This window comes from Lemur catta, chromosome X (assembly GCF_020740605.2).
Source record: "Lemur catta isolate mLemCat1 chromosome X, mLemCat1.pri, whole genome shotgun sequence".
Lineage (NCBI taxonomy): Eukaryota > Metazoa > Chordata > Mammalia > Primates > Lemuridae > Lemur > Lemur catta.
Window position 1 is genome coordinate 35,165,348 of NC_059155.1, and position 23,374 is coordinate 35,188,721.

Genomic DNA, 23,374 nt, shown 5'->3' on the forward strand with positions numbered 1-23,374 from the left:
GTGATAATTCTAATCACAAGAAACCAATGAGTCAAAATCTTTACCCTTGCAATAAGATAGCTATGTTTTTATTTTGCAGATATTTGTGTTATCACTGCCCTCTCAAATCATGTGTAAGAGTTTGGAGATGTCATAGTGGCATCAAAAAAGAACTGTTTTTTCTATTTTATTTCCTTTAACTGCCATGGTTATTTTTATAAAACACATCTGTGTTTCTCTTATTAAAAGTAACCTTATGAAATTATAATTTTGGAATTTAAGAATAAATAGGTCTAGATTCATATATTACGTCAACTTCCCTTTTTAACTCTAGAAATGCTCAATATGGGTTTTACCTCTGGAAAAAAAATCTGAAGACATTATAGTTGCTTATTGCCTCTTAAGCGTGTCCTAGACACAGCATGAAGTTGGGGCACTGGTGGTGGGTGTGATCCAAAAAGAGTAAAAAACACAAATACTTGGCCTCATTTTGGTTTTTATAATTGGAGGAAAGTATTCATGATGATTTGAACTGGTAATATAATCTAAGACTATCAAAACCATTTCAGAGGTTGATGTGGTAAACTTTAAGCCAAGTTTCTAGAGGTGAAAAGGCAGATCTCAAATGGTGCCATTTGTGTCACTGGGAGGAGAAATTGGGGTGTGTTCATATTTACCATGGCTGGAATGGGGTGCGCAATAAGATGCAACGTGAAATGATTTTATGATTGGGAAATAAGACTGAACGCAATTTACCTGTCTGAATTTGCTGTTACTTGCTCTTCCTATCCCACTCTCTTCTGATTTTTTTACTTTCTGCTCCTTCTCTGCTGTTTTCATTGCCACTTTTTAATGTTCCATGTTTGGTTTTATGTGCAGCACCTTGACTTCTAAGAAATGAATCATGTCCCTTTGCCCCTTATAACTGAACTTTGAGTATTTTAAGATTTATTCTATTCTTACTGTTGTGTATTTTGTTTCCTTATAGCCATTAAAGAAAGCACTAAGGATGATGGGAGCTCCAAATCTGATATCAGATAATTTAGATTGTGGACTTAGTTACAGTGTTATCTCTTACCTTAAAAAACTCAGCCAACAGGTAGTATTGGTAAAAACAAACAAACAAAAATCCTTTGCCCTCAGAAGTGCATTTCCTTATTCTTTAGTGTAACTGTAATTTTTCAAATTAAATGTGTATATATCTCTACACTTTATGGATTAGTAATAATGTGATTCTCTATGGCTTCTAGCTTCACCATTAAACTGCAGTTAAGGGTCTGTCAGTATCATTTGATGCTGTGCCATTTCTCCTTTTGCCTGCCAGTTTGTCCTCCCCACAAGCTGGTTGATATTTTGTGGCCTAAGAGGGGCAGAGGCTTAATAGAATCCCCTCACGGGTCACATTTTTTGGTCTATCCTCAACCTAGTTTCTCCTCAGATCACATTGGGCTAGAGCATCCCCCCTTTTTATGTCAGCACACTGAGGCATGGTGTGATTAAATGACTTGCCTGAAATTAGTTTTCAGGCACATGAAGGACTTACACTCGCATGCTAGCCCTTGGATAAACAGCTACATGCTTTTCCCTGGAGAGTGGGGAGATGAGACTAGTGTTCCTCAAACTGGAGGGTGATAGGCCCCAAGGGGACCTGAAGAGTGGAGTTGAGCCTCCTCTCTTCTCACCCTCCATCTGTTCCTCATTTACCATTATTCACCTTGTCCCTTGCCTGCCCCCTCTATTAGTACCTCATCCTCCACTCACCCCTCCTTATCATACTTCTCACCTCTACCTAGACCATTCTTGTAGGATGGAAATGTTTGAGAACTACTGAGTTAGAGTTTTACTGCCATATGAATGTGTTCTTTTATATGACAAATTAATGCCACAGTTTTACTATCTTACGCACAAGTGTATTCCCAGGTAGGGAACCGTAGTAGCATTTGCAGTGATATTATAATGTTCAAGTTGGATATATTTGGAAGTTTGGCCTTTAGAAAATGAAGAGTAGTAAGCAAAGAGTTAGGTTTCACTAAAGGACCAAAGGGACGCCTCAACTGGGATGCTGACACACCTTGCCAGGAAATGGCAAAAACTTCAGTATGGTCTGGAGCTTACCAGCTCCTACCAGTCCAATGTGCTCATAAATGCAAAAGAAACTAAAGGAAAACCCAGATTTTCTCATCTACCAAGTGTCCCCCTGACCCCTTTTCCTCTTTGCTAATAGATTTTTTTGTTGTTGTTGTAAATGTTTTGGTTTGGTTATTTATTTATGTATCTATTGATCTATTGATTTTTTATTTGATGTTTAACTTAGGCCTTTAAGGCTGTGTCAGCAGATGTAGCCACAAGCAAGAATAGTGAACAGAGGCGAAACTAATGCAAGTTCTGGGACCTTCGGGGGAACATTGCTTGTATAGTGTTATAAATGAGCTTTTAAGACCGTTTAAGGAAACAGACCCTTCATTTGCTCTTACCTCATATTTCATGGCTTAAAAATATTTTTAGAGATAATAAACATAGACTTAACTCCCATAGTTAGAGAAAATTAATAAATATCTCTGACCAAACCATAAGAAATCCAAAATTTTGGGGGGCTTACTGGACATTGGTAGATTCTTTTAGAGAAAGAGAAAAGGTCATTACTAATTTGTAATAGCTCTAATCACTAATTTGATTACTAATTTAATAACTATGCCACCAGTGTTTCTTGAACCATCTCAGATGTATGTAAAATACAAAATATGCCAAATATATATTGCTGCAATATACTCAAGCAATATTAACCAATATGGTATAATAGTGTTTATTAAGAGGATTTTTACAAATTATTTACTTGGTAATATCTATTTAATTAAGCATTACCTTCTAAGACTTTTTTGGATAGTCTAATATTGGAAATAAACAGTTTAATTTTTTCAGGTGTAATCCCAATCTATGTGATCTGAATTTTAGCATTAGTTTACATGTTTAAATATAGAGTCTTAAACCTTTATGTCTGGGTCTGAAATGAGTATGTTCACTTAGAGTAGATTTTATGATAACAAAATGTACTTTTAAATGTCTATGAATGAAATTCTTACCCATGTTTTTATTCTCTCAATGATTCAATCATAATTTTGACACTAGACAAGAGAAAAAAAAAAGAGTTATTTGTCTTTCTAGCCCCCTCTCTCTGTTTGCTGTGGTAGTACAGAGAAGCACAGGAAAATGCTTAATTACCCATTTTTCTGTGATTTGCAATTGAAAATTATTCTGTGTGGTTCTTAAAATTATCTTTCTTAAGTAGTAAAAGTGACAGTGATAATGTAGATGTTTTCATAACATGCTATATACTTTCATTTTAGACCAAACTAGAATCAGAACGAATACTAGCATCAGTGGGGAAGAAACCTCCCCAGGAAATTGGAATCAAAGTGAAAAATCACTCTGGAGGTGGTGTGTCCTTGATTCACAATAAAAATTTTAGAAAACTGTTGAAAGAAATCACAGGAGAGACTGTACCAAGACCAACAGAATTGAATACCAAAGAATTTGCTGGCTTCCAAGTAGGGCTCTTAAACAAGGTAACTGGTGACAAATAGTTTGCATTTGTTTAAACATATCTGATACATTTATGTCTTTCATATTTCTTTCATTTTGAAATAATAACAATCCTGTTTGGAGTTAGTAGTTATTAATGGACCAGTTTAGCAATGCCCTGCCAGCAGGTACCAATATGGAATGAAATGTACAAGATGTTCAGGGTAAAACCCCTGAAAGGTAAAGGGGAGAGTGAGCTGGAATGGGCAGGGAGAGCCTTCAGGCCACAGAGCTGATCTAGCACCTGTGAGAGGAGGGGGAAAGGAAGGAGAAAGTGATGTGAAGAGGCTCAGACGTTAATGAAACGTGGAGAAAGTCTTGACCAACACAACGGTGACCTCTGGCACCGAGATTTTCCATAGAAGAGGGCCATGTTGGGCAGAGCTGGCCAGGCCCTAACACCCCTGCCTCTCAGTCACTGGCCATGGGCAGCCTGGGAAGAGCACGGCCTCAGCTCAATGTTGCAGCAGATCCCTAAGGCACTGTGGCAGGAGGCTCTCAGCTACTGCACTCCTTGCGGCATCAGGCATTGCTTTCCTGAAGGGGGATCCCAGCAGCTCACCTCTATGGCTGTCTGAGGAATAAATCTGGAGTCCAAACAATGGTCCTGCAAGGCTACCATGGGTATAAATCTTGGGATTTGGTGTTTTAAATGACATACTTGAAAAGGGATATTCCCAGTGACTTTAATACTGTGTAGATGTTTTAGAATTTAGAACACAAATGAAAATTTTCCACTTGGGAAATTCTACTGTGGTTATTTGTATTCAATATAGCTCTCTTCAATAAGATTTTAAGAGGATTAAGTATTACATTTCTGTATTAAAAGTCTTAGAGTTATTGAAATTATGTTTCATTTCAAATAGGATTTGAAACCTCAGACATATAGAAATGCTTATGATATTCCACGTAGAGGTCTTTTAGACCAGTTGACCAGAATGAGATCCAATTTGCTAAAAATGCACAAGTTCATTGTTGGACAAGATGAAGGTAAATGAACTATGAAGTACTTTTCATTGATTAAGAAAATGCCAGGCGTGACTTACACAAAAGTGTTTGTTTCATAATGAGTAGGTTATTTTGTAGTACTTTAGTGTTCAGAATGCCTGTTTTCACTGACTCCCTATGTCTACCCAGGCACAGTTTATTTTTCTCAAATTTAAGGACAAGAGTGCATTAAACCAGCATATACACTGCACTTGCTGTGCTTTAGCTCTTGTAAGCCTCAAACAGCCCCAGGAGATACTGTTTTTATGCCCACTTTATGAACATGGAAACTAACAGTGAGCATTTTAGTAGTTTGTTCAGGTTTAGCCGTTCAGAAAATGGCAGAATCTAGGTCTGTCAGATTTCCCAACGTGCACCCCCAAGCACTGTATACCACCCAGCCTACTGTGATGAGTTCAATAAAGAATACCTCATTTACATGAAAGTAACGAATCTGATAGCATCCAGGATAATTGTGACTATTCAATTTCCTTTTACTCCATGTCATTAATTTTAAACAGTCACCTGTCCCCTAAAATGAGGAAATTTTAGCCTAGCCAACCTCCTGAATTATACACAAAGTTTTGTGTTTATGGGGGCTTTTCTAGGAAGAGAACCTACAGATTTCATTAAATCCTCAAATGTTAAGACCCACCAACCAAGGTTCTCTGGATGCTAAGAGAATGCCACAGAGCCTAAGCTGTTCAAAATGCGGACAATATGTGGTGTTTTCAATTGGGATGGCAGTATATGGGAGGTCATCCCCTTCTCAAACCTGGTTTGAAGGTAAGAGAGTTGTTGTGGTTCTAGTGATGTGAGCCTATAGGCAGTAGTAATGGTAGACTAAGTAATGATTGGGAGGAAGAGAGGTGATTCTAGATCCCAGAATGCCAGATTCGAGATTTTGGACTCTATTTGATACCAAGGTACACATTACTAAGCCAAACTATGATCATGTCATCTCAAAAGGATCATACACTTCAGCTATATAGCATTAATTTCTTTTCTGGTGATTTTGCAGATTCCCTTCATAGTGTTCCAGTTGCACAAATGGGTAACTATCAGGAATATCTGAAGACGTTGCCTTCTCCACTACGAGAGATCGATCCAGATCAACCAAAAAGACTGCATACTTTTGGCAATCCATTTAAACAAGATAAGAAGGTAGTATACCTATTTCTGTGTCTGCCTAAATTGTGATATTCTTGCTATAATTCTCTTCTTTCTGGCAAGATGAATACAAGTGAGAGTCTCTTCTTCATTTGCTTAAAAGATAAAATATGACACCAAAGCTCTTTGTGGATGGAAAGTCGGAGCCTCCTGATGCCAGAGTGTGTTGGTTGAATAAAATTATAGCTGTCGTTTATTGAGTATCTAGTAGGAGCTGGTGTTTTAAGTGATCTCATTTAATGCTTGCAACCTTTCTGCAAGGTGAATGTTACTGTCTGTCCTTTAATAAGAAGAAATCAAGGCTCACAGTAGTCAAATGCTTTACTCTGTGACGTCGCTGGTAAGAGCCAGAATTTGAACCCACCTCTTTCTGGCTCCAGAGTCTATATTCATTCCCACCACCACATACTAATTTTTTTTTAATATTGAGATCACCATTTATTTCCTCTATTTCCATGATTCATATCTATAGTGCTCAATCTAGACAATGATGAGTGTTTCCTTTGAAATATGCAGTATAGATGATGTTGCTTTATTTGAATTGTCCTACTAAAGATCTAAATGTGGGGCCTGAGCTAGGCATGGTGGTGCACACCTGTAGTCCCAACTACTTGGGAGACTGAGGCAGGAGGATCACTAGAGCCCAGGAGTTTGGGACCAGCCTGGGCAACATAGCAAGACCCCATCTCTACAAATAAATAAATAAATGTGGGGCATGTGTTTGTGTGTGTGTGTCTGTGTGTGTACATGTGAGATATACTGACTTGACTATTTAAGCATGAAAACAGATGAGACTATATCTGCACTCACAGAGGAGACCATTGGTATAAAGGCTCAGAACATGCAATAATCTCTTCTGTGGCCAAACTAGACCCAAGGTATTCCACCTCACTCCAATCCTCAATTAACTGGAGGTTTTCTTTATCTGTCTATGCCTTGGTTTCCACATTTGTAGTATTAGGGATAATAATTACACCTAATTGATAGAACTCTGCGTGACATTGCATGAGTTAGTATATGTACAATGTTTAGAATATTGCCAGACATGTAGTAAATGCTCAGTGAAAATGTTTTCCGCTCTCTGTACTGCGTATGGGTAAAAAAAAAAATCCTTTGGAAATGTCATTTATCATGGTTTTTGTCAAAAAAGGTGGGCATATGTTCTTGGGTCATGCTTAGATGAGAACAGCTTTTAGCTAACCTTCTGTGTGGCTGGCTCTCATCTTCTATCTACCCCCAAGAGTGAAAAGCCTCCTCAGTCCCTGCCCAGCACCAAGGTAAATATATTTGAATCCCTGTGAGGTTGCAGTTGGGAGAATTACATTTTCCATCTACCTGTCTTTCACAATCGATGCAGCATCCTGTACAGTGATAATCAGTGTTTCTTAATGATGAGTTTAAAGCACAAAGGCACCAAAAAAGGAAATTATTTCCCCTACCACGGTTTGATGCAAAATAGTTTGTACTTCTTCAAAAAGGTAACTGACTGTGGCTTTACCCCATTCTGGTTGATTAGAGCTGCTCCTTCCTAAACTTTCTGATCAATCATTATCATGGTATGTTTGGCCTTGAACAACACCTTGTATGTTAGTTTACTCCTTGTTCCACTTAGAGTGGATTAAAATTGAGTTGCATTTTCTGAGAATAGAATTGGTATGGAGTGTGGTCAATCTTTGGCCCATGATTAAGGCTTACATTAGTGATGTAATACATGATTGATTATGCATGCATATTAAGAGTGCTTGCAGTTTTGTAAAGGTTGAATTTTTGTCTTTCATGGAATATGTTCATTGATGTTTTTTAGGGAATGATGATTGATGAAGCAGATGAGTTTGTAGCAGGGCCACAAAACAAAGTGAAACGTCCTGGAGAACCCAACAGTCCTATGTCATCAAAGAGAAGGCGGAGTATGTCCCTGCTGTTGAGGAAACCACAAACACCACCTACTGTAACTAACCATGTGGGCGGAAAGGGACCACCCTCAGCCTCGTGGTTCCCATCTTATCCAAACCTCATAAAACCCACCCTTGTACATACAGGTATAGAGTAGTGGTTGTGATTTCCTTATGGCTCCTAGAGGACTAAGACACTAAACACTTTTATTTTCCTTTCTATTCCTTTCTGTTGTGTTCTGTTTTCATTCATTAAGTAAACCATTGCTAAATCATCTATGTGGTAGGTACAATATGCCCCATGTGGGGCAGTGACCCTAGTTCAGGGATCTCAGTCTATATGAGGAGGGAAAGATCCATAATTACACAGTAATTAAGACAGGGTCATTAACATAGTAATTAACAGTAATTAATACAGTACTTAGGAAGTAAATAACACAGTAATTAATGAAGAAATGGAGAGATGTGCGTGTGTTTGCTCCAACCATTTGGAGAGGCTGCAAGAGCAAGGAGGATAGAGCAGGTTTCTGAGGCAGTAGGGCGGCTGTGCACCTGCTCCCTCTGCTCTCACCTCCTGTTCCTACTCTAACCTGGTGCAGCCTGGTGTCTCTCTCTTCCACCCCACTAAAAGTTCTCATCAAGGTTCCCAGTGCCTGCCATACGCCATTCCTGCTCAGCAGCATTTGATGCAGTTATTCACCAGGGAAACCTTCTTGGGTTCCCAGATGCCAGAGCTCCTAGGGCTTTGTTTTCTCTTTACAAACAACTCCTTTCCATCCTCTTTCTGGTTTCTCCCTTTCTTTCCCACCTCTACATATTATAGGGCCCCAACGCTCAATTCTGGGACCCTTCTCTTCGGTGCACTCTCTCCCTAGGTGATCCCATGCAGTCTTGGGGCTTTAAGTTTGATTTATATTTCAACCACTCCAATATCAATTTGTGCCTCTAGACTACAGTTTGCTCCTCAACTCCAGACTCACATTTAACTATGGACATAGCATCGCCACTTAGGTGTCTAGTAGACATATCACACTCAGTAGGTTTCATGTGTTTCAACTGAACTCCTGACCTTGCCCCTCTCCACGACAGCTCCACTCACTGCCTTCCACACTGCACTTAACGACACCATCCAGCAATGTGCCAGTGAAGCTATAACACTCACAGGGGCTTGGGAGGGTAGAGAAGCTCTGGACTGTCACGTTTGCAGATTTCCCTAGTGCGAATAACACTATATTATCAGTGGCAAGCTATCAACCTGAGGTCACTGAACCAGAGTCAGGAAGAATGGGGCATGATTCAACCTCATGTGTAGTAGTGCACTCACTGGCTCCTGCACACCCCTGGCACTGTTATTTATTTACCCAGTTGTTCAGGTGACAAACCTTAGAGTAATCATGATTTTTTTTATTCTTTTCTCACTTTGATGCATTTAGCAAGTCCAGGAAACTGGACATTCAACATAATCCCTAAATCTCACCATCTCTCTCTCTCCCTCTATTCCACTCTGCCGTGATCTCTCACTGAGCTGTTACAATAGGTTCTTATCAGTCTGATTCCCCTTCTTTCCCTGGTCTAACCCATGCTCTAATCCTGCAGCCAGAGTGATTGTTTCAGCACACGAGTCACATCATGCCATGTCCCTCCCGAAAACCCATCCTCAACTTTCCTAAGCACTCAGCACATACCCTGAGCTCCTGACTCTAGTCTGCAAGGCTCTGCATGGCCTGGCCCCTCTGCCGCCTTGCGCTCCTAACACGTGTCCCATGGGGCTCCTCCTGGCTCCCTTTGTCCTACGCTCCATCGTGCCAGGCAGCCCCACGGTGGCCCCTGCCCCTTGCCCTCCACGCAGTCCAAAGTGCTCCCTCCACCTTTCCCTCCTCCAGGCCCTGCCCAAGGACATCGCCTCAGAAGGCTCTGCCCAGCCATGTGTGGCCCCTGGGCTCCCTCTGCTGCTCTCCCAGGGGCCTGCAGGCTCCTTCCCTAAGGCCAGCCCAGCTCTGCTGCTTTCCTTTGCCCATTGTGCACTTCTTGCCTGACTTGCCCATGAGGGTGAGGAGATAGTGTTCAGCCCTAATGGCTGCCTCTATTTTCTCAGAATATTTGAGATAGAGAGGAGGCAGGTTGAGGGGGGCACACTCAGTCTGGCTTCCAGCTCAGTACAGCATGGCAGTTTATAGGTAAATTATAGAAATCTTGACATCAATTGAGACTTGCTGATTTTCAGTTTATAAAGCATAACAAGCTAACACTAAACCATGAGTACCAGGGATCTATGAATGTGTGTTTATTGTACTGTCTTACTTGGTTTCCATATGTATTCATAGTGTCATGAAGGGAAGAAGGTGGTTTTGTTGTATTATATTTCTTGAGCTGAATTTGAGGGCTCTCAGATCTCCACCAGGTGTTTCCTCCTGCTTTATGAAATAAATGATTTCCTAGAAGCTGAAGAACTCAGGGACATACCTGTGGGGTTGACATAATGCATCTACCTCACAGATCAACTTCTTAATTTGGTTTCCAGATGCTACTGTCATTCACGATGTCCATGAGGAGAAGATGGAAAATGGTCAATCCCCACCTGATGGCTTCCTGTCAAAATCTCCACTGGAGCTTATGAACATGGCAGGAGATGGTATTCCAGCCAACCAGTTGGATTCTCTCTCTGATGACTTCACTAGTCTCAGCAAAGATGGGCTGATTCACAAACCTGGTAGTAATACACTTGGAGGAGGAGCCAAAAACTGCAATCTCTCTGTAGATGAACGAACTATGCCAAATACATTGCAAATAACTCCTGCTATGGCACAAGGAATCAATGCTGATATAAAACATCAATTAATGAAGGAAGTCCGAAAGTTTGGACGAAGTAAGTAGTGAAAGAACATCTATCAATAATGCGGCAGGAGGTCCCCCTCGTTCTCTGATTCACAATACATTCAAGCACCTCTTAAGGTGCATTTTAAGGCAGTATTGGGTTTACACATAATTTAAAGCAATTCCTCATGCTTTAAGTAAAAAGATACAATATACCCTTTTACATTATGCACTTTTCTTTCCCCCCCCTTACTTATAATAGTTTCCTTTTGCTGCTCTAACAAGTTATCATAAAATTCGTAGCTTAAAACAACACAAATTTATTATCTTACAGTTCTGGAAGTCACGGTTCTGAAATCATTTTCACTAGGCTAAAATGAAGATGTTGGCAGGCCAGCGTTCCTTCTGTAAGCTCTAGGGAGAATCTCTCTCCTTCCCTTTTCCAGCTTCTAAAGGCCACCTGTATTCCTTGGCCGATGGTCCCTTCCTTCATATTCAAGTCAGCAGCACTAGTACTTTTTCACCTCTCTGACCTACTCCTGTTTTTACATATTTCCTCTCTGACCTTAACGCTATTGCTCCATCTTATAAGGATACTTGTGAATACATTGGGCCCATCTGCATAAACCTGGATAATCTCCTGATCTCAAGATCCTTTACTTAATTATATCTGCAAAGTAAAGTCCCTTTTATAATATAAGGTAACATATTCAGAGGCTCCAGTAATTAGGATGTGGCCATCTTTGGACAGCCATTATTCAGCCTACCACATTTGGTTAGTGTTTACAAGAGTTTCCTTAGTAGATGTGTGCAGATATTTTGATTTGCATGTTTAAAATACAAATTAAACTTAACTTTCCACCCATGAAGAATGATTATTGAGGATATTGAGGATATACTACAGTTGAATTTTATTTCCCATTTATATTTATAAAAATACTGAATTTTTTTAAATATCTTCAGAGTATGAAAGAATTTTCATTTTGCTTGAAGAAGTACAAGGACCTCTGGAGATGAAAAAACAGTTTGTTGAATTTACCATCAAGGAAGCTGCAAGGTGGGTATAAATAGGAACTTTTCCATTTTGGGTTTTTTTGTTTTTTTTTTTTTTTTGCTGTTGTTGTTGTTTGGTTTTGGGGTGTTTTTCTTTTTTTTTTTCTTTTTTTTTTTGCAGTAGAGCCCAATGCAGGAGAGAGAGGAACAGGCTCTGCCTTGCTTTTCTCAAACCCTGGTCCTCACTCATAGTTAAGGCTGTCTCCAAAAGTATTTGGATTAATATTACCTGAATATTATGAATATTCTGAATTCAACTCTTTCATCCTTCTAGGCTTACCATAGTCTGAGGTAGGCTTGGGCCCTCACTTGGCACTACTGATATTTGCTAAACCATATCTTTCCCATGTAGATTGTAAACTTCACTTCGTATCCTGCACAGTGCCTTGCACATCGTAAGTGTTTTAAGTATCTTCTGGTTAATAAAATTTCTCTTTATTTTCAGGTTTAAAAGACGAGTGTTAATTCAGTACCTTGAGAAGGTACTAGAAAAAATAGATTCCTACCACCTTCTCAACAACATTAATCACATCAACAGCAGATCATCATGTTAATGCAAAGACAGATGTGAAAAAATGACAAGTTCTCTGTGCTATAAGATGGAATGTGAAGCCTCCTAGAATGTTTGAGTCAAGGGAATTGCCTTCCAGATGCTGTCAGAAAGCAGTGGAGCTTTTTTTTTTAAAGATTATCTGGCAGTTGGCCGGGCTAGGTGGCTCACGCCTGTAATCCTAGCCCTCTGGGAGGCCGAGGTGAGTGGATCGCTCGAGGTCAGGAGTTCGAGACCAGCCTGAGCGAGACCCCGTCTCTACTAAAAATAGAAATAAAAATTATCTGGCCAACTAAAATATATATATAGAAAAAATTAGCCGGGCATGGTGGCGCATGCCTGTAGTCCCAGCTACTCGGGAGGCTGAGGCAGTAGGATTGCTTGAGCCCAGGAGTTTGAGGTTGCTGTGAGCTAGGCTGACGCCACGGCACTCACTATAGCCCGGGCAACAGAGTGAGACTCTGTCTCAAAAAAAAAAAAAAATTATCTGGCAGTAAAAGCTAAGCTTTTGCCTAAAGAACTTTTTGAAAGTATTAATTTTTTATTTTATTGTTTCTTTTCCCAATTGAGTAAGGGGATGTGATTAATTTAGCAGGCTAAATTCAGTAAACACTGCTGCCCCCACCCCAGATAATAAGGGTTAACTCATTTGAACTTTGCCATTCCTGGCATTTTCAGAGTGACTAGGGGCTACCTGTAAGTGGAGCACTACCTGGTGCTTTTATTATGTCCTTTAGAAAGAATAGGTGTACAGAATGAAGTGATATTCTTGTGTGTGCTGAACAAAGTTTTTAACAATTCCTAGTTGTGCCTTTTAAACCATGCAATATTCAGGATAGTTTGAATCAAAGAGTAAGAAGCTGCTATTCAAGAAACTTATTTCTCTGTGGGAAGGGGCAGGGAGAGTCACCAAACAATCTACCTCCTACTCTCTTTAATTTTTTCTAAAGACATTACAAAGTGCACTTGAGCCTGCCCCAACCTCTGATATTTGTTCTTGCATGTGATGATAGAAAGTCTTCAGGGTGGACTTATGCTCTGTGCTTTGGAAGCACTAAAAAAAAAATAACGTGTATATTTCCTTTAATGTTTATACAAAAGTTTATATGGAGCAGTATTGTTATGTCTGTATTAATTTGCAAAAATTTAAGTGTACAAAGAGATTTTGACTTTGCATATATAAAATAAATCATTTTATTGATTTTTCACAAGTTCATTAATGCTGGAGAAATTTCTAGTTATGTGTTTCTTGAGATTTGTTATTCTTTTCAGAAATAAGCACACACTATTAAACAAATTAAGATATTAACATAAGGATTTAAACTTCAAAACATCACTCACAGGACTGAGAGATGTTAGGGAAAATGGCAGAGCAGGGTATTCGGGGAGCCAGTCCCTTCAGAAAACACTGGAAAAAAACCCTGTCGGAATCAAATTTATTGGACCTCTAGAATATAGTTGAAGGTTTACAGGAACTAAGTGAATGCTGGATCAGGAGAAAAGTCACTGAAACATGATGGAGTTTTGTGGCATTTCAACCTACCCTTGCCCCATTCCCCTCCCTGGCATGGCAGTGGTTTTGAAGATGGCAGCCTACATTCCAAGTATGGGTTCCTGTTTCTGGAGGGAAGAAAGAGGACCTTATTCCCAAGGAATTGCATTAGTCTAACCCTCTCTGGGGTTCTCCCTGGAATGACACAAGGGGATTGATTGCCTTTGTTTTACCTAACTCCAAACTCTCTCAGGGTGCAGAAGCAGCTATGTGGAAGATATTTCTCAAAAACATTTAAAGGCAAATGAATAAGCTGCTGCTGCCTAGGGCAAACAATAGATATGACAAAAGACTGGGAGGAAAAGCTGGGGACTAAGATACTTTGGAGAATAAGGGCTGTAACATTCTCCCATGTATACCTGGGTATCTGGAAAACCATGTGCATGCCCAGGGCAAGACTCACACCCAGAAAAGACCTGAAAAGACCACAAGATTTCACCTCTGGCTAATCTTTAGACTCAGCACAAGCAGGAAGTGAATACTAAGGCAAACTTATAAACAACATGGGTAAGTGTTGAAGGAGTGTTTTGATAGAGCTAGTCTACTAAGACCTGGAAAGTATTTTCTTTTATTTTTTGTTCCAGGCATTTGCGGCAATTTCTGTTGAACTACTAGTTGATCACTAAGCTCAGGGAAAAGAAACTTCAGGAGCCATACACAACAAAAAATACAGTCTTTACAAAAGTAGTTCACACAAGTGACTTTAAAAAAACAACCAAAGCCACATGACAACAATAAATCCTGGGGATTTGTCAGAATTTCCATTATCATAATATTTAAAAATGTTCAGTTTTCATTAAAAGAGGAGGCATACAAAGGAATAAGAAAGGATGGACCTATGATAGGGGGAGAAGAAAAATGAACAGAAAGTATCCCTCAGAAGGCATTGCAATTGGACTTAGTAGACAAAGACTTGGTTTTAATTTCCAGACATTTAGGGGGTACAAGTGTATTTTGTTACATGGATGAATTTGTCATGCTGAAGTCTGGGCCTTTACTGTACCTGTCACCAGAATGGTGTACATTGTACCCAATAGGTAGATTTTTATCCCTCACCCCCTCCTATCCTCCCCTTCTTAATTTTCATTGTCCATTACATCACTTTAGGACCCTATATTTCCCTCGTTTGGCTCCCACTTACAAGTGAGACTATGTGGTATTTTTCCATTCCTGAGATACTTTACTTAAGATAATGGTCTCCAGTTCCATGCAAGTTGCTGCAAAAGACATAACTTCATTCCTTTTTGTGGCTCAGTAGTACTCCATGGTGTAGATATACACACCACATTTTCTTTATTCACTCATCAGTTGATGGGCACTTAGGTTGATTCCATATCTTGGCAATTGTGAATTGTGCTACTATAAACATTCAGGTGCAGGTGTCTTTTTTATAAAATCACTTATTTTCTTTTGGGGAGATACCCAGTAGTTGGATTGCTGGATCAAATGGTAGGTCTCCTTTTTTAGTTCTTTGCAGAGTCTCCATACTGTTTGCCACAGAGGTTGTACTACTTTACATTCCCATCAACTGTGTATAAGCATTTCATTTTCACTGCATCCATGCCTACATCTATTGGTTTTTTGACTTTTTAATAGTGGCCATTGTGATACGGATAAGATGGTATATACAAGTAACCAACAAGCACAGGAAAAGATGCTCAACATCATTGTTCTTTAGGGATACACAAATCAAAATTATAACGAGATAGCAATTCACACCTGCTGGAATGGCCATAATTTTTCAAAATGGAAAACAGAAATGTTCATGACAATATAGAGAAATTGGAAACCGCACACTGCTGTTGAGAGAGCAACATGGTGAAGCCACTGTGGAAAACATTTCTTCAAAAATTAAGCATTGGATTACCATATATATGACCCAGAAATTCTATTCTCATGTATGTACCCCAAAGAATTGGAGAAGAGGTGGTCAAAAGCTTGCACACAATTGTTCATAGCAGCACTATTCCCAAAGGAGAAAAGGTAAACATTGTCCAAATGTCCATCAATAGATGAGTAAATAAACAGAAAGTGATATATACATATAATGGAGTACTACTCAGCCATGAAAGGGAATGAAGTACTGATGCATGGTATAACATGGGGAACGCTGAAAACATTATGCGAAGTGAAAGAAGACAGAAAACAGAGCACATATTATGATTCCATTTTTAGGCAATATCAAGAAATGGCAAATCTACAGAGATAAAGTATGTTAGTGCTTGCAAGGGGCCAGGGAGAGGGGGAAATTGGGAGTGAGTGTCAGTGGGTACAGAGTTTCCCCTTGGGGTACCCCAAAATTCCAGAACTAGATAGTTGTGTGATGGCTGCATAACATTGTGGGTGTCCTGTAATGCCATTGAATTGTACACTTTAAAATTGTTAAAATGATGAGTTGTAGGTTGTGTGTATTTTATTCTAACAACAACAAAACTCCCCAGAGCAGCCCGGCTGCCATCTGAACACCACTGAGTGATGGCAGTTGATGCCACGTGGAGCAGAATGATTCTCCATCCCAGCGCCACTCAAATTCCTGACAGACAAGATCATGGAACGTATGGTGATATTTAAAGCAATCAGTTACCATCCGTAATGGTATTTGGTTATGCTTGATTCAAAAATGTTGAACTGAATACCAAGGAATTTATGAAAGATAGAATTTCAAAAAGTGCCTATCTACATAGAGACATATAGAGACCTATTATTATATTGATATCAGCACAGGGGGAAACAAGCAAAATTTAGAAGCAGGTGGATAATAAGGCTAATGAAGTTTTAGTGATCTTCCTGCCTATATCAATCAGAGTTCAACTGAAGAAGCAGAATGAGTAAGGGATATATATGTTTGTTGTTGCTATTTCTGCTGTTACAGAAAATTGGCCTTCTTAATTGTGGAATGCAGTTAAGAAAGAAGTCTCTATAAGGCTGCAGTCACCTCCACCGAGGTAGGGGAGAAAATAGGCTAAAACCCGCAAACGTGATCCGGAACCCCATAAAGACAGATAAATATGTCTCATTCTTGTGACCTCTGACCTTAGTGACAAGAATGTATTCAGTGGAATCTAGGACCCTGCCTAATGGAGCTAAACACAAAGACCTCATGCAAAAGTTATAGAAATTGAAGGAGAATCCAGTGGAAGATAGAGGAATCGCAGGCCTAGCTGTCCCTTCATGGCAAAAGGTGAATCAGCAAACTAGCAGCAATGGATGGCTGCTGCTTCTCGTCCTGCACATTCTCCAAATCTCTGAAGAACCTCCCTGTGGTATACTCTAGCTGGAAACATACAGGAAAGGCAATTACCTGTAATGAACTCATTTAGTCAAGTTGACACTTTACTAGGATACCTCTTCTCATCTGGGTACCGACGCACATCTCCTGAAACCATACCCAACCTCTAAATAAAGACAATTACTAAGTTGTATCTCTGTCTGACAAGAGACAAGTTTCTCTGCTCACAAATGATAACACATTAACCTTCTTCCTAAAGAGAATGCAAAGTCCAGTTGTTGTCTTGAGGACTTGTTCATTCTTCTGCTACCTGCTTTACACCCTGCCTTTAATATCCTGTATTTAAATACTTAGGAATACAGTTAACTCTTGGTAATACACTTTATGTTGACAGCTAAGGGGATGGAGGGGGTCAAAACCAAAAATGTTTGGTTAATAGATGTGTGAATGAATTCATATGAAGTTAAGGAAGTAATATTCCTAATTATTATAGTCCTTGTTTCTCCATATGGTCATGAGGGCACCTCTTCCACTCCTCATTCCATAGTCCCCTTGTCCTCAGCAAGCAGGTCCCTGGTGGTGGTTCTCTTCCTGTTGGGGTGACACACACCTACATTCCTGAGTTTCATGGCCATTAGCAGTCCTGGATGAAGAAGGGTGTTGTAGTTTCCACTGACTTTGATCACTGCACGCAGGAGCACTAAGAGGTGCTTTACAGGATCTTCTGCATTTCTGAATATTCTCCTTACTCTCATTATCATTAAGGGTCTCTGAATCAATCAAATCCCAGAGTTGACTTGGTTAAAGATCCAAAACCGTAGGTATGAAGGGGAGGCTTCTTGAGGAAGGACACTGGTACACTGAAAAGGTTCATACCATTACTTGTTCTCCCATTCTTACCCAAAAAGCCCTGAAACCCATTACTAGGGTGATGGTGCACTGGGGAGCGGAAATGGGCAACTTTACTACAGACCCCAGCCCTGAACTGGCACTAGTTTCCTAGAGACATAACGCCATTCTGGTCCTTTTGAGAAACATTTGGCTTACTGATGGGCCTTAGTAGACACTGAGCCCTTGACCCTGGGACGACACATTGCCATGCCACCTGAACTGCCCAGCCTAACCTGGCTTTTTCCTGACTCACCAAGTCATAGCGCTGTGTGTGTGCAGGAGCACCCTGTTATCACATGCAAGTGGCATGTACAAGATCGGACTCCAGCAGGTCTTGAGGGCGAAAGTAAGTTCCATGAAGGAGTGGCCAAAATACCCTGGCTCGGACTCCCGCTACGGAACTTTATCCCCCATGCCTGGCCCTATCCTAAAATGGTCCCCATGAACTTCACCCCTTGATTATGTTGCAGAACATGACAAACGCGATTTTGCAGATGCACTTAAATTAACTAATCTGTTAACCTATATATTATAGTAGGATTCTGTGGATGGGGCTAGCCTACATATATGAGCCCTTTAAAAGGCAGAGCATTTTTGACCAAACGCCAGGGCTCAGGCCTGTAATCATAGCACTCTGGGAGGCTCAGGTGGGAGGATTGCTGGAGCTGAGGAGTTCGAGACCAACCTGAGCAAGAAAGAGACCCCATCTCTACTAAAAATAGAAAACTTAGCCAGGCTTGGGAGCACGCTCCTGTAGTCCTAGCTCCTTGGGAGGCTGAGGCAGAAGGGTCCGCTGAGTGCAGAAGTTTGAGGTCATAGTGGGCTATGAGGACGCCACGTCACTCTACCTGAGGCCTGCTTTACCCATACAGGTGAACAATATGCAGACACCACCTATGTTAGCTTTCAAACCAAAAAGTAGAGAGAGATAAATAACATAAATTCTTTATAATCTCATTTGTTGGATTTGTACTTAGTTTACAATGTAACATACAGGAAGAGACAGCTCTGGAATCAGGTGGAAAGTCCTGTGGAAATCCACTCCTCTATAAAACAGTGGCAAATATTGTCAACATGAACATTTGCAGGACACGGGAAAATAACGAAGCTCTGCAGCATTCTGAAGAATGTTTATTCAATAAAAATAGCTAAATCACAGTGAGCACAGCAAGCTTGGTGGCGTTTTAACTTGCCCTCTTCCCTCAGCTCCGTGGTAGCCTTGAAACCAACAAGCTCACAGCAGTGGTGGCTCTGAGCGCCAGCCAACTCTCAGCCTCTGGAGGGGGCTACTGGTTGGAGCTCCCCTAGAATGTGTGTGTCCAGACAACTGTCACTACATGACACGTCCCCAAACTCCCTGCAAAGCGCCATTCTCAGAGCTGGCGCTCAGGTAAACTGAGAGCTGGCTCTGCGTGAACAGCCCCACCTACTCTCTTCAGGTGCGAGCCGGCAACTCCTGCGGTGCAGTGCTGCCCAGAAGGGATGACAGTGGGCAAGTGTGTCCTTTGTGAGGTGACAGAGAATGCTTTTAATGTTCCTCCCCCGGGAATAATGTGTGCCGGGGGTTTCCCGTAGAGACCTTTCTTAAATGCCTTTAATTTTTCTTCACGAGTGGCTGTTGCATTGGAACACAGGTGTTTTCTGCGTTGATTGGATGATCGTATGACTTTCCTCCTTGAATCTGCTAATGCAGTGTGCCCGTTATATAGCCTGGCAGCTCTGAATTGTCCCCTTTCTGCTGCTCTGTGGAAAGGTTCTGAGTCCCTTCATTCTTTTTGCTGTGGCAGTTGTCACCGAAGATTGTCTGTAGAGGGCGACAGAGACGGTTAAAGGGAAAGGGGCTTCCTGGCTGTGGCAGGCTGGCACTGCAGGCCCTGCTGGGCAGGAGGCTTGTCCCCGCCAGGCTCTGGCACCTCAGGCAGCTTCCCAGTGCCCAGTCGGGGCAGGGCACGGTGGCCAGAAGCACTCTGGGCCAGCAGGCTCCCTTGCATCCCCCTTGGGCAGCGACATATCTGAGCGCTCCTGCTGAGATGCCCGCCCCCCACGCCCCCCCTCGCGCCCCCCCTCCATGCACATATTTCCCAGACACCCTAGGGAGCGCATTTCCACCCGCTCCCAGAGGGCAGATTTCTAGAAAGTTCCACCAGTGCTGGTGCTCCACAGCAGGTTTGCCGGCACCGTGTGAGGCGCTTCCAGGCTCCCTCACGGAGGTAGGGATTTCAGCAGTGGGGATGGGAACACTTTCCGTTGAGTGCTGCGTCTCGTGTGTGTCTGCGTGTCGGGGGGTGGATATTTGAGTATTCTGTAATATTTACGCTCTGTAGTGGGCAGCTGTTTGAACGCACTCTATCGCAGCAATGTTTCAGGAGAAACTTTTTCGGGGCAGTCCGTCTTAGCCCTTGGTGAAGGGATTCTTTCTTCGGTGCTACATCTCAAATTCCGGAGGGTGCATTTCCAGTGAGTTCTACTGGTGTGACGTCCCAATCACTTCTCAGCCATACACTGAGTCACAGCTTCTGTCACTATCCCCCACCAGACGGCTACACCCGTGGCAACTGATGAACCTACATTGATGCCATATGTAAAATGTATATTCTTTGAGACAGAGTCTCACTGTGTTGCCCAGGCTAAAGTGCCGTGGCGTCAGCCTCGCTCACAGCACCCTCAAACTCCTGGGCTCAAGCGATCCTCCTGCCTCAGCCTCCCGAGTAGCTGGGCCTACAGGCATGCGCCACCATGCCCTGCTAAATTTTTATGTATATTTTCACTTGTCCAGCTAATTTCTTTCTATTTTTTTTTTTTTAGTAGAGACCCGGTCTCCTTCTTGCTCAGGCTGGTCTCGAACTTCTGAGCTCAAAGGATCGGGCCCCCTCGGCCTCCCAGAGTGTAGGATTGCAGGCGTGAGCCACCGTGCCTGGCCCCATATGTAATATATTTAATCATTCATTTCTCAATGGTTACTTATAAGAGTGTTTTCAAATTTCTGAATGCATTTTGTTGTTGTTGCTATTGACTTCCAATTTAACTCAATTTTAGTTAAAGAATGCTCTTTTCGCAAAACTACCACGTATGTGAACATCGTTGAGACTGTGGTCCATTTTTGCACACGTGGTTGAGAAGAATTTATATTCTCGTTGTGGGTACAAGTTTCCACAAATAGCTATAAATCAAGCTTGTTAATTGTGTTGTTCACATTTATGTGTTTACTAATTTTTTTTCTGTTTGCACTAATGATAATTGAGAGAATTGTGTTTAAAATCTCCCACAATAATAGCAGATTTTTCAATTTTCTTCAAGAGTTCTACTTATTCTTGCTTTATATATTTTGAGACTTTTATTAGGTGCATACAACTATACAATTGTTAAATGTTTCTGGAGAAATAAACTTTGATTATTGTATAATGACCCTTTATACTCTAATAATGCATTTTTGTTAAAGTCTCCTTTTCTGGTATCAATATAACTTCCTCATCTATCTTTGGTTCTTTCTTTCTTTGTTTCTTGCTTCTTTCCTCTCTCCCTCCCTCACTCCCTCTTCCTTTCCTTTCCTTTCCTTTTCCTTTTCTTTTCTTCTCTTCTCTTCTTTTCTCTTATCTTTTATTTCTTTGGACAGTCTCACTCTGTCACCCGGGCTCGAGTGCTGTGCAGTGACGTCAGCCTAGCTCACAGCAACCTCAAACTCCTGGGTTCAAGCGATCCTCCTGCCTCAGCCTCCCGAGTAGCTGGGACTACAGGTGCACACCACCACACCCTGCTAATTTTTCTATTTTTAGTAGAGACGGGGTCTCACTCTTGCTCAGTCTGGTCTCAAACTGGTGAGTTCAAGAAATCCTCCCACTTTGCCCTCCCGAAGTGCTAGGATCACAGGCGTGAGTCACCGTGCCCAGCCTCTTTCCTTTTTCTAATGTTTGATACTTTGAGTTTTATTGGCACCACAAGGAGACATGTTGTTTGGATTGAAATTATAGGAGACTGGAGCACATAGAAGGTAGTACATGACAAAAGTGCTAAGCGTAACGAGAACTACATCTGGGGTCCTGCCCCTGACCACTCAAAGGACATTAGGCAAGTCATCCTTTCTCATCAGAAAAGTGAGAGAATTTGATTGGATGAGCTCCAGGTTTTATTCCTGCATTGGAACTATTCTTCCTAGCAATTAACACATGGTTGCTCTGACTCTACTCAAGTCAACTCCAATTTGATTTTGCAGCACACTCTCATACTTCCACATCTTTTTCAAGGTCATTCATATACATTGACTGTGTTCCATCCAACAGCTCTGTAAGATAAGAAAGCGAAGAGGCTGGTCTCCCAGTTAAAGACAGAGAAGACTCCGTTTTCTTTTGGTTAGTATTTGCCTCATACAAAACATTCACTTCCTTACTGTCAATCATGCTATGTTTTCATGTTTTAAATGTTTCTCTTATAAAGAGCATATAGCTAGTTGTTGTTGTTTTACAAAAGCCCGTTCTGGCAATCTGAGATGCCAAGTGTTATCTATGATTATTATTATTAGAGGTAATAGTTTGACTAGTATCTGGCAAGTCACTTTCTGCATTCTCTTTGTATTTTTATGTTTTCTCCCTTCTTTTCTATTTTTAACTTCAGATTTTCACAATGAATGAAAGTATAAATGAATATTGTCATGGGCTTCTTTCTTTTCTGATCACAAAAGCCTGCTTGTACTTGGCATTTATTGTTTGCTCATATTTAGGTCTACAATTCATTTTGGGTTAATTTTTGTATATGGTGTAAAGAGGGGGTCCAATTTCATTCCTTTGCATGTGGATACCCAGTTCTGTCAGCCATGTTTGTTGAAAAGACTATTCTTTCCCTATTGAAGGATCTTGGCACCCTTGTCAGAATTAAGTTGACCATAAATTACATCAAGTAAGGGTTTATTTCTGGACTCTCAATTTTATTCCTCTAATCTGTATGTCAATTCTTATGCTAGTAGCAGGCGGCCATACTGTCTTGGTTATTGTAGCTTTGTAGTAAGTTTTGAAATCTGGAGATGATACTTCCTTTTATTTTTTTGTTTTCTATTTGGGATCCATTGCCTTTCCATATGAATTTCAGGATTACCTTGTCAATTTCTGCAAAAAAAAAAAAAAAAAAAAAAAGCCAGCTTGGATTTTGATAGGAAATGTATTGCATCTGTAGATCAGTTAGGGTAGTATTGCCAACTTGACAATAATAATTCTTTCAACCCATGAACAAGGGACATCTTTCCATTTATTTGTATGTCCTTTAAATTCTTCCAATATGTTGCATAGTTTTCAGAGTATAAGTTTTGTACTTCTTTTCATAAACTTATTCACAAGGACTTTATATTTTTAAATGCCATGGTAAATGAAATTGTTTTCTTAATTACATTTTCTGAGTGGTTATTGCTACTGTGTAGAAAACAATTGATTTTTTTATACTGCTTTGGTATCCTGCAACCTTGCTGAACTTGATTATTAGTTCAAATATATTTTTAGTGGATTCCTTAGGATATTTCATGTACAAAATCATTTCATCTGCAAATAATGGTAGTAACAATTCTTCCTTTCCAAACTGGATGCATTTTATTATGATTTTGTGACTGGTCTCTCCTGCTAGAACTTACAGTCTGATATCAAATAGAAGTATTGAGAGTAGACATCTTTGCTTTGTTTCCAATAAGGTAGAAAGCA

General features: G+C 40.7%; 1 protein-coding gene across 6 annotated transcripts in view; it reads left to right on the forward strand.

Moving 5' to 3' along the window:
- LOC123628576 (integrator complex subunit 6-like) overlaps positions 1-12,214 on the forward strand; it is a 59,608-nt gene extending 47,394 nt beyond the window's left edge. For 2 of the 6 annotated variants that reach the window (XM_045538369.1, XM_045538372.1), the window contains 8 exons: positions 968-1,078; positions 3,324-3,542; positions 4,425-4,548; positions 5,567-5,709; positions 7,520-7,754; positions 10,129-10,473; positions 11,385-11,478; positions 11,920-12,214. In XM_045538369.1, the coding sequence (XP_045394325.1) occupies positions 968-1,078; positions 3,324-3,542; positions 4,425-4,548; positions 5,567-5,709; positions 7,520-7,754; positions 10,129-10,473; positions 11,385-11,478; positions 11,920-12,028 (1,380 nt within the window). In that variant the 3' untranslated portion in view covers positions 12,029-12,214. Of the gene's footprint in view, positions 1-967; positions 1,079-3,323; positions 3,543-4,424; positions 4,549-5,566; positions 5,710-7,519; positions 7,755-10,128; positions 10,474-11,384; positions 11,479-11,919 lie in introns of those variants that run through there. The other 4 variants (XM_045538371.1, XM_045538370.1, XM_045538373.1 and 1 more) reach the window with 4 other exon arrangements.
- The last annotated feature ends 11,160 nt before the right edge of the window (positions 12,215-23,374 follow it).